This window comes from Convolutriloba macropyga, chromosome 1, assembly GCF_964194025.1.
Source record: "Convolutriloba macropyga chromosome 1, txConMacr16.3, whole genome shotgun sequence".
Classification (NCBI taxonomy): Eukaryota; Metazoa; Xenacoelomorpha; order Acoela; family Convolutidae; genus Convolutriloba; species Convolutriloba macropyga.
Genome location: NC_134468.1, coordinates 55,414,328 through 55,429,003, shown reverse-complemented (window position 1 = coordinate 55,429,003; position 14,676 = coordinate 55,414,328). Strand labels below are relative to the sequence as shown.

At 33.5% G+C, this 14,676-nt stretch overlaps 1 protein-coding gene across 1 annotated transcript in view; it reads right to left on the bottom strand.

Moving 5' to 3' along the window:
- Positions 1-5,087, bottom strand: part of LOC142349814 (ribokinase-like) — a 60,240-nt gene extending 55,153 nt beyond the window's left edge. Inside the window, exons 1-2 of the mRNA XM_075401601.1 lie at positions 4,811-5,087; positions 1,970-2,102 (exon numbers count right to left, since the gene is read on the bottom strand). Of these exons, the coding sequence (XP_075257716.1) occupies positions 1,970-2,102; positions 4,811-4,890 (213 nt within the window). The 5' untranslated portion in view covers positions 4,891-5,087. The remainder of the gene's footprint in view (positions 1-1,969; positions 2,103-4,810) is intronic.
- Between the last annotated feature and the right edge of the window lie 9,589 nt (positions 5,088-14,676).

Sequence of the window (14,676 nt, the reverse complement as noted above, 5' to 3'; positions counted from 1 at the left end):
TGTTTTCTTTTATGTTTATTACAGAGCAGAATAGTTTCCTATGAAAAGTCAGTTAGTTACTTACATCACAAATTTAATAGAAAATGAAGACCAATAATCAGGTATTAGCTTTTCGTAGAAAATGTAAATGTTTCATGGTTTCCACAGTGTTTTCTTAAACTTGAATTTAACAATTGTTTTGCCCACATTTGTTCTTTTCGCAGTCTCATCAAATAAGTTTTAAAAGTTTTTAAATTCTGCTAACTTTACCCTCGTTTCAGTTAATTTGTAGCATAGTCACAGCAATGCCACAGCCACAGCAATTTCACAGATTCCATGTTCTTGCTAGAGAAATTCAATTTTTTACTGGTTACTTTTAAAAAAAATGGTTTTCTGGCTCATAATTCGAGTGTTCATAAAATATTTTTGACTTCTGCACATTCCACCGATAAGTTTTTTTAAATTTTTTGCTTTCTGGTCATATTACAATATTAATGACGATTCCCATTAGCTCTGAAGATGATAGCACTTAATTGTACAAAATGGCTTGAATTAGTAGCTCATTTTGTACGGCTTCGACACCGTTTTCTCTCAACGTTCATCTGAATTTTTGATTTTTGGGTAGTACATATTCTGGCAATGACAGATCTAAACAGCTGCCTGTGGAGGTATAAAAGAACCCATTTAATGCTTTCAGTTTATAGCTACTGGCTCTATCCAAATCAGTTGTTTTCACTTATATAACGAACGTTCAATTTTTGCATTTTTATTTTTGTCGACATGTATTTGATGCTTTATCTTTTTGTCCGGTTTTATGATGCTTTTTCAACTTTTATTACGTACTGTAAAAATTAGATATTGAATTTTGGTCGTAATTAAACTTTTGTTTTTGTTAAATGATTTTGCTGTTTAGTTCGTAGTTCCATCAATGCTAGGTCACAATATTTACTAGGTCTCCAAGGTGGCATTATTTACTTTGTTGTCTCACTAATGACTGCTCCGAATTTTTAGCTGAAAACTGATGGTTGTTATGACTTTGCCCTTATTCATTCTTTTTTCCTTGAATTGTTACCGCGTCTCATTATGCACAAGTCCTATCTGCTTTCAAGTGAAGCACAAGTTCATTTGTTTAGTATCGGTTTTATCTGATGATATTTTGATATAGAGTTTGACCGTATTGTTGTCTTTTCTTGTAGTCCTATTAATGGCAGACATCATGGGCTCTCCAATGCGGCATCATTTAATTCAATTCAATTCAATTGATAGATTTTTACGCTTAGAGATTCTTTTTTCACTCATTAACTGAATAATTTTCTTTCTCTTCCTCATTTGGTAGACAATTAGGTCAAACTGTAGATGCGCGGGGTGGGAAGATAATGTGCGAACGCACTTACCGAGCCTTCTTGTTAGAGATGAAATGTAAAAATGTCATTGATAGATTGTGTTGATAGAACTTCTTAATACCTTTCTCTAATTTTAATTGTACTAATTTAATGATAGCAATATCATTCTATATCGATTGAAAGCAAGACTAGTTGAAACATTGAGAGGTTAGTTTCTTCAATAATCGCTTCACGATCAAGAGCTTTTCATTGAAACCATTCCTACGTCGCTCTGCCAAACATATCGATCGGCCGAATTCACCAAACAAAAACGGTTGAAACAAGTCATCTGATGCTCATCCGATCAGTGTGAATGTTCATGGTGGTGCATGTGATCAAGTCATATCAAAATTATCTCATGTTTTAGCAGAACATTACCTATCTATCAAAGAGAACACATTGGTCTCTCCTCAATTCACAAAAAATTTGAGTTTACACAATTGAAAAGAATTTCGATAGTAAATCACGGTTGATGAAATTGAGGATTCATTTCTGATTTAAAAATCGTTTTATCTCTTTAGCGAAAAATTCTACCTGCTACAAAAACACCTCCCTATATTTTGAAAGTGTTAAACCTTAACTGTTGACACAAATTAAGAGAAACTGACCTTTCCAAGCATGCGACATTTGGCACCCAGCCTGGCTGCCATGATGCACTGGTTCGCCCCCTTGCCCCCGAAGCCTCGGCTGAACTCATCAGCCAGAACTGTCTCCCCACTTGCTGGCTCCTTCTCCACATAGCTATCACATATGGTATCTTACTTCATATAAAAAGATTACAACACTTAAATAATTAATATGCATCGTACGAAAATAAAAGAAAAAACTGCTATCCCTCAAATATTGACTTTTCCAACCGGGGGAAAATGATCAATACTATTATTTAATGAGCCATGTTCATTCTTTAGAACAAGTAAATTGAATTTATAACCTGAGCACAAATTTTATCACTTAAAACAGATATAAACAAACAAGGAGGCTCGGTAATGCTCGTTCGCATATAATGCTCCGAACCTGCTCATCCACATTTTTGACCTAAATGTAAACCTAATTTGTTAACCAAATGAACCGGAAAGCTTTCCAAAATTCAAAAAATTTTCAGAAATACTTTAGTGTTGGAATAAAAAAAATTGCTTCCAACTCGAATCACTTTAGAAAAAAATGCCACGTTCGAGGGCCGATGAGACCTGCCATTATTGAAAATACGAAACAGGACAAACAATAAATTCAAATAAACTTTATTTACATCCAAAACTCAATGTCTACTTTTAACAAAAAACTATATAACTATATATACTTAATAACGAAGTCAAAACAGCGCCAAATAAAACCTAAACGAAACCTTTTGTGTCATTTTTGATGCAAAAAAGCTGTATTTTGAAAAAATTAGCAAACTGTTTGACAACCCTTTTCTATCTTTAGAGGCAAAGCAAGCCACCAAAAACACTATCGTTAACAATTCTAACATTTGTCAGAAAAATTGACAAAAAATTGCCAAAAAATACGTAAACTATAAAAAAAACAACGAAAATACGTCAAAAGTTCACAAAATTATAAAACTCGATAACTCGCGCAAAAAAAGAAAATAAGAAACATCTTTTCAATTAGATAATCTACGCTGGACGGGCTTTCTAATGATACCACTCACATACCTCGGCGATGATTATATCGATGGGCCAAAATTGACTGAACAAAAAAACCATTTGAGCATATAGTTCCTCCCCCATTGAAGCAGGTCGGACTAACAAATACTATGTTGGTACTTGACATCAAAGTTCCAATAACTGATATGTAAACATAACCAAAGCCTCCAACATTTGCTTCGAGTGGAATAAGTAAAAATCGTTGTAAAGGATCTTTTTTAACAATTGTTTGAAGTTAGCGGAAGCTTCATTACGCTAAAGGGTATTACTTCTGAAAGGGTATTACTTATTAAACGGCATCACTAATTATTACTACTTTATTACTACTTATAGTAATTTATTACTACTTATTAGTACTATTTATTACTACTTATTAAAATCAGCCATTCCCACATTGATATACAAAGCCCTTGTTGAGCGAGGGATTTTTCGGAAAGAAATCAGTTTTTGTGGCGCTGGGACGTACACCATATATATAAAGTTGTATTGAAATCACTTTAAAGCATTGAAAGCTTCAATTAAATATTTATTAAAGTGCTCATTACAAAGTATTAAATCACTTTGCATGCTCAAAAATCGCGCGTTTAGTTAGTCTCAATTGTGGATTAAAGATACTTTTAATGTGAATAATAGATACCTAAAATGAGCGGAAACGTGCTACAAAACTTGTCACCTATTTTACAATTTTAAAGTATATATATTTCGCAAAAATGGCGCAACCCCTTTTCCGAAAAACAAGATACAAAGGATGTCTCCTAATTCCGTTCATTTTATGTATCTAATTTTCGAGTGAATTTTACTAAGGCGCAAATTTGGGGTATGTTTAATTATTTATATTTGAATTGGAAATCCATTTCATTTTTACATGCTCTTTAGTAACAATTTTTACTCGCTTCCACGGTGTTTAACTATTCAGTTTAACTATTCATTTTAACTATTCAGTTTAACAGAATTTATCTATTCAGTTGCACGGTTTTTTGAGCCATAACATTCCGGTTCAGTTAAATATTTTTCTAGTCATGTTTTTTTTCTAGGAAAGCTTGAAGTTGAAATACTCATCTTGCAAACATCTAGATGCAATTTCCCTGCATTCATCGTTAATTCACTTTGTTATTTTTTTCGAAGGTTATCAAGCTTAATCTTTATTGTATAATTTTCTTGAAGTTAATGATATAAAAAAGACAAACGGGCTAGAACCCAGAGTTTTGGCCCAACTTCCCAAGTCTTTCGATGTCTGCCCCCGAAATGAAAACTGCCCGTTGGCCTATAGTGCCTTGTCATAAGCAGCCCCAAAGAAGTCAAGTTCTCAGAAAAAAAGATCAAGGTTCCATTAATAAAGATTTCTGGCAGCCCAGCCTCATAATTTTTCATTCTACTATTGCCTTGATCTATCTTCTTGCATGTTACGCATACTTTTATTTAGATTGATTTGACACTTTTTGTACTAACACTTAGGTGAACAATATTCTAATTCTCTCAGCTAATAGAATTTGAGACATCTGAAGACCTGTTTTGTTTATGCAGCGCATGTTTCCTTTCATACTTCCTCTCTTTGAGGCCGGATTAGTTCACACGTTCGCAAGAAGTCAAGCAAAACAATCCGAATAGAGGCCAGTAAAGTTTTGAACCTTTTGAAAGTGTGTCTCTGAGATCTGTCTTGGTTTCAGCGGGATCTCCTCGCCAAATCCCTTACATGTGGTTTCAATTCCCCACTCTAGACCCAACAATGGAAAATTTAATTGGGAAATCAAACAATATCTAAGAAATGCTAAGTTTAATAAAGGTTCAATAAAGAGGCTAACTAACCATATAAAATCCGTAATAATCCCGCCGAGAAAGCAAATATCTTGCTGTGAAAGCACCTCCGCGTTTTCACCTTCTGTCATGTTACCAATCTATAAAAAGGAACAGCCAAACAAAACTCACAACTAACAGCTCCCCAATATTCACAAAGTTCAAACCAGCCAGAGCAGTAGAGTGTTATTTATGTTAGTAGTGTGTAAATACCCAACCTCTCCCCGTATCTGGTTAATGCAATCTTGCTGTTATTAGCAAATAAAATCGTATCAATATTTGAATTGGTTGTAATAAATATCAATTAAAATAAGATTGATCAATTTGTATAATGGTGAGAAGTGAATTATAGTACAAGTTTCACAATTCTATTACTCTACCATGTAGTATCTACGCTAACCAATGTTTGATCTGATCAATATTATCCATGGATATTACAAACTATACTCCTCTGCCAAGTAAAAGAGCGCAACAAAACCTGTTTCCGCTCATTTGCAGATGAGAATCAACTTTCGCTCGAACCTCAATTTGATTCCTGTTTCTATCATTATGCTTTTGAAGTCTGCTTTTTGCCGAACTACCACCATAATATCATGAATAGCTAAAAAAAATGCAATGCAATTATCTCGAAATACCATGCCAAGCTTATTGCCCAATAACTGACATAAATTCAATCTTACTCTCTTCAACCTAACAAACAGATGTAGAATTTAGCGGATACCTATGATAACTCTCTTCTTAATTTGCTTCTACCTTTTCTATCTTGTTAGAGGCGGCTGTGTAGGTGCTAGTGCCAAGTGCTATATTGTATGAAGACGAGTTATCGTTGCAATATCCTTTCTAATAAAGGCTTTTAGTTGCAAGTTTTTGCTAAGTGCTATTCGGAGCGCGGGTTCGGTAAAAACGCTCTTTTTCTGCTACAAGTTTTCAATTCAAGTAATTTAGTAAGCAACTGAACTGTACTGAGCAGAATCGTCTGTATGTATTTCAAGATAATAAATGCGTGCTGTATGAATTTACAAGTCTTTTTCAACCAATCAAAATTTAGCATCGTCATAATACCCAACAAATATAAAATCCAACACTTTAAAATTTCGCAGTTCAGGTCAGGCGCGAACGTCTAAAAAGCGTTCACAGTATTTAGAGGGAGGAGAGTATTTATAAAAAAGGAGTTTTTCGGTTAGGAGTAGTTTTTCAGTTAGTTATGGTCGATCGATAGATTTGACGTATAAAGAATTGAAATTTCCGCATCACAGGTTATTTTTCTTCGAGTGATCCCACATATATTATTAACAAAAGACGGCTCCGCGCGAGTCTGTGTGTAGCACAGAATAATGCAACAAAACACTCCAGGTTGCAAAAACAAATATCAAAACCTGTCAGAGAAACCGTTGAGAGTATCCAAAAGCAAAACAGCTGGGAGCATCCTTATATGCATCGGAGAAAATTTCTTTGTTTTAAACAAAAAGATACCGTCTTTTTTCGGCAGACAAAAACGAAAAACTTCAGCACATTCTAGAAAGATAAGTGTAGTACAAATTGAAATACACAAACACAAAGAAGCCATACAAACACACACCATAAAAATTACACAAACAAACACCCAGACACAAACACAAAGAATGACAAAAATAAAAAGATTTAAATTTTTTTGGCAAGTGGTCAAAATTCAAGGTTGTCACTGTCAATTTAGGTCTTCTTTCCATTTTTACTTAAAAAGAATAGGTGAACTTTTTGGTGGGCAATTCTGTTGGTAAATAAAGTTTTGATACTAAATTTTGACATGTAACTGTTTGAAGTTTTTCAAAAATTTTTTAGCACAATGGGACAATTAATTTTCTAAAATCTCGAAGATGTGTAATCAGCAAGATTTAAAAATTCAGTTTTGGTTTTGGACTTAAATCAAGCCGCAGTTTTCAAGTTTCCAAAAATTTTTGTCATTTTTGATGTTTAATGAGCATAATCGGCCTTTTCGTTTTTTATGATGTCGCAGAAGTGTTCCCACCCAGAAATAATACACGAAATTTTAGTTTTGAATATAGTTAAAACCCCATTTTGTGTTAAATATTAAGTAACTTTTGTAAATTTTTCATATTTCTGACAGTGTTTTGCACTCTGCCTCTGAATGTTTCTAACATAGAGATGAACTTTAAATCTGTTTTTAGAGGCTCAGATTTCGCAGTCTTGCCCCTTTCATTTGAGTAGTATTTTTTAACAAATTTGTTTTGAACTGGGAAAATTCTTTTGTCTTTCAAAAAAATCTCTTTTCCTCAAATAAGGAGTCTCACACAAAAAAGCTATTTAGTTTTTCAATTTACACAAACACTCAGAAACTGGAAAAGATCAGCTCGGAGAGCAATTTCAGTATTCAGAGAAGTAAAAAATTTTTTAATTTAAAAAAAAACTTGGGCATTTATAAATTTTTCAACCTCGATCATTCAATTCTCTAAACATCAAATTGTTCTGTATTTTAATATACTAGAGGAGATAAGTTCAAACGATCTACCCGAAAAAATAACAAATACAAATAAATTTAAAAATTTTTTATAAGTGAATTTGGATGATTTGATGTTTATTTCAAGTAAGATTTTTTCACGTCTTCGTAAAATTACTTCGTAAAATTACTTAGATCATTATTTTTGACGACATTGGAAGAATTGTTTGCATAAAAACTCTAAAACTTCTGCACGTAATTATACAATTTCAGAGATGATTTTCGCTATTCTTAGAGCTCTAAATTGCTTGAAATCTTTGATTTCCCACAAAATCTTATTTATACAGAGAAAGAATGATTCGTACAATAGTTTTTAACCAGCAGAAACCTCTTTTTTTGGCAAATCTTTAATCATCTTTTTTAAAATTACTAAAATCAGGATTGAAGGTTGATTGCCCAATTTCATATAATTTCAGATCTACCGTTTCAATTCCATTTTAAGCATATTTTCCGATTTTTAAAGCAAACTTTTGCGAGAGTTCGAATAATTTAGTATTAAAAAATGCCCGCAACAATTGAGATTTCATGCGCGTGCTCAGTTATAGCGTTTATGTTAGTTTTGTTTACCTGTAAGAATTTCATTTTTTTAGAGAACATCCACCTTAGTTAAGTTTGTTTAATTTTGTGGGCTGATATGAACTGATTCAACTCATGAATAATATTGGTAGTGCTAATCTCGGAAAAAATTTTACGAATTTGAGGGAAACTAGACTTCGACGAAAAATCAGCCCTTTCTCAATAATAAAAGACGTCTCGTCTCGCAAAAGCTGTTCGAGATAAATTTTCCAATATTTCCATTATTAAGAGCCTTAATAGTCAACTGCTGCCATTAGATTAATTCAGATGGAGGTTCCAGATGGAGGTACCGAAAATCTATTACAAGTGTTATTGTCGATACAAAAGTCCAGTTTTGCTACAAAAATTTTGGTTTTAAGAAAAAACTAAGTGATAATTTGATAACTTTTCTATTTCATTGACTTGGTACCCGAATTACGGCAGTGGCTTTCTTAATGAAACACATTCAATTGCAGCATCACGACCAATTGTTTGGACAACCAAAGTATTTAAAGTATTTGCTTTCTGTTTCAAAAGATAATGCAGCTGATTCTGGAAATTATGGATTCAAGATGTCCCATAAAATTTTAGACTTCATGTCATTGTGTAAATACAACAAAGAGGTTTGGAATTGTGCGTACGCACATAATGCTCCGACCCCGCTCATATTTTTGACTCAATTCTCTACTAAACGAGAAAGAGAAAGAAAACTGAAAAATACACAATCTTTGAAAGTAATTGGTAAATGAGTAATTTGTCTTAAGTGCAAACTCGATGAATGAGCTAATTACTGCTGCAATGGAGAGCTAATCATACCTGCTATTAATAACACTACAAGACAAGACAAGCAACAAAATGAACAAAACAGTACCCGTCTAAATCACTTAAAACATAACTAAAAAATCAAATTGTACCCAAAACAGCTCAACGCTTAATGAGACTTTGTAAGAAGTCAAAAACAACAAGAATAAACGGACGAAAAGTCAACCATCAACTTTCAACTACAAACATTATATAGAGTTTTATGTAACTCCATCGGAGCCATTGAGAACGTTCGGTACCGAGAAAAAGAATTGAATAATAACACCTTAGAGAACCAATGATACTTGCCATTGATGAGATTGGGAGACAAGATGAACAACAATATTAATTAAACAAAAATAACTCTTAATTACGACCAAAAAACAATGTTTTTTTACAAACGCTTATTAAAAAGTCAAAATGGCAACGAGAAATACAAGATAAGAGTCTAATTAGTATCAATTAAAAAAATCAATTAACATTTATTTGGCATCAGCAGAAAAGCTTGTATGTCTCCCGAACATATAGGGACCGTTACTTTCTAAAACCAGGTAACAAGTAGACAAAAAAGTGCACAAGAAATTTGAAAATAAAATTAATTTTTACGAAAAACAACTTCATTGTCAAGAAAACATAACTCTCAAATGAAATACTGGATAAGCTCTTTTATACGTCAAATGAGATTGCTCATTATCCAGAATCTGTCATGAGACTACAATAGGAAGTGACAAACACATCTAAAAATTAAATATTCAGTTAAAGTTTGGGAGAAAGAGCTTTCGAATTTGTTAAAACTATGAGATATTCAGTAAATCTATTATATGCAACTAACTGCTATCATAATCTGGCTAGCGGAAACTTATAGAAACCATATTTTAAATTGTAGCAAGGCACGAAAACAAAAAGAAGAAAACACAAAAGTGGTCAATTACTTTAAAATAGTACCGATTAATGAAATCATAAAAGAATTATAAAAACTCCGAAAACAGAGCTGCAACACCACTAAAAAACAAAAACAAGCAACTAGACTAAAGTTTTTCTCTGGAAGTAAACGAAAATCTGCGTTAACATTAGAGACTATGTAGCAAAGAGTCGGAAATGAGATAAAGTTCGCCAAAGTTCAAAAACTGATTTTTTTAAACCAGATGTTCTCAGAAATTTTAAAAACCTAAATTTTCAACAATAGCAAATCAGAAAAACTTCTAACTTCATGGGACCTCCAACTGGTGCAGACAACAAAATAACGACGAGTACAGACAGAACTCAAAAGTCCACCAACAATGTTTCAAAAACACGTTGTTGAAGCCTTTAAAACCCAAAGGTATCAAATGAACAAACTACGAGTGTTTAATTGAGGTATTTTTTAACATCAATAAGCCCTCGTTTCAAGGGACTTTGCAAACCAGCAACAAATGACCGCAAGCGATGACCAGTATCAAAAAAATTTAAAGCAATTCTGAAACCACAGCGCCATAGCCATTAAACTATCAGCTGCGAGATAAAAACAACAACAGGATTTTTGTTTGCTTCGCTAAAGTGGATGTGAGAAGTCATTTAAAAAAAGATAGTTGTCAAACAGAAAAACGGAAAGGGGCAGAGTTCAAAAGATCGACCAAAACAATAAATTTCGAAGTAATTTATACCGTTAGCTATCAACTGAAATCATGAAAATCGATTGTTGAAGTCAACAAAAAAGAACTGAGACCTGCAATTATCCAGAAAGTGATAGCACAGCAAAAAAGGTAGACAGATAAAACCAAAAACCGATTATATTTTGCAAGAAAATAAATTCGAAGCCGTTAAAATAAAACGCTACTAAATGAAAACCTTCTATATGTACAGGTTTCTCAAAAGCTATAGGATCTGTAATTGAAGTGATAGTCGGACAAGGCAACATATATATCTTCCTAAAATGGGCAAGGGTCCAAAAGAAAAAAAAAAAGTTCCAAAAAGGAAAAAGAAAGTAAAATTCTTGGTATCGAAGCAATCAAGCCAATAATTAGCGGAAAACTCTAGAAAGATTTAACCTTCACCACTAGAAAGAATTTGCTATTTTTATTTAAGGGGACTAAACAACAGGTTAACAGCAGTTCAAAAAATTGGCAAAATTCAAAAGTAAATGGGTTTTTTTTTGCAAACATTAAATATACATCCAAACTATTAGAAATCACCTGAAAGCATTAGAAAGATCCACGTATACTTTTTTAGGGAAGCCAGCCGGCTCTTTATTTATTGAAACTCAATCATGAGACTAGAATGAGGACAAAAAAAGCAGGCAAAACAAGAATTCAATCTGAAATTCAGAAAACATTTTGTGAAGTCATAGAAACCATGAAATTGTTTGAAAACTTAATATGATCAAGGGGCCTCATTTTGACACGAAATGGGAGTGGTTAGTAATTACATTTTTATCGCAATTTTATTGTCTGTAATAAAAAAAAAATTGCTTAATTAGTTTTTAAAGAAGACAATGCCTCAATGAAATCAAATTTTGTTGTCAAAAACGATAAAGAGACCAAAACTAACCTTGACGAATTGACGCGTTCAGTAGTAACAGCTAATTATTCTATTTTGAACCAAAACAATTACGTTGGCAAAATAAATGTCAACCTCAAAATTGAAAGATTCTTTTTGCATAATTATTTTAAATTAGCAAAAAACTGGCCAAATTTTTATTCCAGAACACTCTTAAATGTAAATGAAGTAGAACTTTCCGTCTTTTACGAAACTTATTCGAACGCCTGTAAGCAGTTTGAGGTCTGTACCCTGGTAAATACGAAAAAAAATGAGCAGAAGAAACATTTGGTGCAATTTTTGATAAGGCAAAATTTTGAAAAAATCATCAACTTCAAAGCTTAAATTCACGAATCAAAAGAGTCAGCAGCACTCCTTTGGGTCTTCAAGCGAAACTACATAGCACTATTCTTAAAAAAGTTAATAAATTTTTGCCAAATCAACAAAAATTGAACAAAGAAATCCGTGAAATGTGAACAAACATAACCGACTAACGTCGGGCGAATTGCTCTCAAACGACCGGCGAGCAGTTGGCTTTGTCAGTACCTAGTCACTGTTTAGTGAGGTTAGCTTTAGCTTGATTGAAGGGGCCTGAGATTAGGGTAAAAGACGATGACATCACGCCACATAACAGCCGCTGAAATGCGGCATCAACAAAAGAGTTAAGAGAGAGAGAGAGAGAGTGTGCGAGATTAAACTTTAGCGAAAAGGAGAAGGAAAGAAACGCCAGCCAACACACAGAAAGAGAGAGAGCTAGGAATTTTTTCCATGATAAGATTCGACTCTACAAATTCAAGTTTTCTAGCCTTGTTACTAACTAAATCATAGAAAAACTGAAAGTGCACAATTCAAAAGAAAAGTTTCCATATTTCGCAGTAATGAAAATGTTGAAAACCAATTTTTGTCTCTGGATTTTTGTCATGTAACCCATCTGCAAAACTTGAAAAGCTTCGTTGATCGTTAAACTCAGAAAAGGACAAAAATATTCAAAAAATTAAAAAACACAAATTTTAAGAAAATCTTGCTAATAATCGTGATATTAACATCCTCCGAACACAATTCCATTCTCTCAAGAGACTATCCAGTATCCCTATTGCAAGCCGTAAACAGTTTCACTGGCTCATAAAGATCCATACATGATAACAATTTTTCAAAAATTTTTCAAATTAAACTCGAGTCATTAAAACAATGATAACCATTCCATTAACTCTATAAACTCAGCAGCAGCTTACTATCAAACTTAGGAAGGAGGTTTCTTGGCTCTTCAGGCTGGAAAAACCTATAAAATGACAAAAACTTTCAAAAACCTTGAAAAAATTTGAAAGTTTTGAAAAAAAATGCAAAAATTTGTAATGTTGAAATGTCGAAACCATTCTATTACCACTAGAAAATATGCAGTAAACTATTATCAAACCATAGAGTGGGTTCCTTGACATCTAGGGCTGATAAAACTCAAAAAATGAAAAAAAAAATTCAAAAAGCTTGAAAAAAATTGTGGAAATTAGTATAAAATTGCGTGTTTTTAGCGATCGGTTGTTCGTCAGTAGCCACGGGGGGGGGGGGGGGGGGGGGGGGGAATTGGTGCTACGGGCGGCTGATGGGAAGGGAGGGGTGATGGGAAACAGTGGGGTGGGGGAAAACAGGGCGGTGGGGGGTCAACAGTGGGGGCGTCTTCAACCTCTAAGAACCGCCCTTCACACCATAAGTACAAGTCTCCAAAACGGTTTTGGGCTGAAACAGAGCTGAAAGGCTCTAAGAGCACTTAAAGCCCGCTGGGCGCTACCTGTTTATCCCGTTTTTGAGGACGAAAAGTCAAAAGCGTCAGACGAAAAATAGGTCAAGCGAAAAATCGCATAAAAAAAGACCGACAGGACTAATATAATTGCTACAAACTTCGTTTGAGAGCAATTAATAACAACGAAAATCGGTCTATTATTCAAACTTCAAACCTCGATATCTACCGGAAACAACGAAATTCTACGCTGGACGGATTTTTAATGATACCACACACAACTCTCTACGATGAATATATCGATCGCGAAAATTGACTGAACAAAGAACCCATTTGAGTTTATATTTCCTCCCCCCCCCCCCCCCCCCACTAAAGTGGGTCGGAACAAATATGTAAAATACAACTCTTGTAACAATCTTCCGTACTTTACAACTGTTTCACGTTACAGGATTTTACATTCAGCGTGTTTTAAAATACAACAAATGATTTCTTTTAAAGACAAAAGCATGATTAAAAAATTAACGTTTTTCAATGAGAATTCCCATTTAACAGAATTGCTGTGTAGGTCGAACGTTCAATTGATAAGTCTTTGATGTGCTGAATCGACATCTCAAGCTTTCATACTAACAGAAACATTTTGTTAAGATTAGATTAAGTGTTCCCAATAATCTATTAGCATGCTCAATTTGGCAAAACCAAAACCATACGGAGGATACACTTGGTTTCTTATCATCCACTCTACGAATTGGTGATAAACATTGTAGGTCTTTTTTTAAAAAAAATAGAAGTCGTAAACAGTTGGAGCGGATTTTTCAGTCTTTACTCTATTTCCGTTAACTTTAAAATGAACTAATTCAATGAGGTCATTTTTTAATATATATATATATATATATATATACCAAATCAATTTAAAACGCCAACAACTTTTTCGAATAGTTTTCTTTAACAAAACGAAATTTTATAGTTATTTTTGAAAAAACATTGACATCCTTATTGAACTACTTTTCATTGATAGCCTACAGTACCATCGAGCATTTCATTTAATTAACATTCGCAAATAATAACGACTAAGGAGAATCAATTTTTGAAAAATTTTGGTAATAATTTCGGTAACACGAATACTACAGCTTTCATGTCTTCTCAATTCCATTCATAGAAAAATTTCTTCTGTTGGGCTTTGACCCGTCAAAGAAAAATTAGTTCTCCGGGAGAACATTGATTTTCTCGAATCGATGTTCCAGTTATCATTGGCAACCGACTGATAGAAAAACTTTTCCCGCCGCCTGAAGTGAAGTTATCTGACGGTTTGTCATTCAAAATATTTTTTCCAGATTGTGTTAGCTTACGCAAACAAAAGCAGAAAAATGAGTATTGAAACTATTAAATTTTCAAATTTGAAAGACACAAACTGATTTGGCCATTTCCTGTTCCGGTCAGACAACATGTTTTCAAAGAATATTAACCACATTCAAATAATGCAAAACCGAACATACCCGGCAGATTGCCGGAAAATAGCCGCCGTTGATTCCAATAAGCATGATTGGGATTGAACGAATAGAATATATTGAAAAAAAAAGATTTTTGTACAAAAATATTTTTTAAGTCCGATTTATTTTGATGGCATTTCGTAGTTGAACATACTTCTGTTTCTTAGAGAGAGGCTACAGGGGCTACTATCAACACCAATAAGCATTACAGGTGGTAACTAAGACTTATAGGAACGACGTTCAAATAGCGGGCATCTAAAATTGGGCTTTATGGGTTTATCCCGTTTCTATTTCT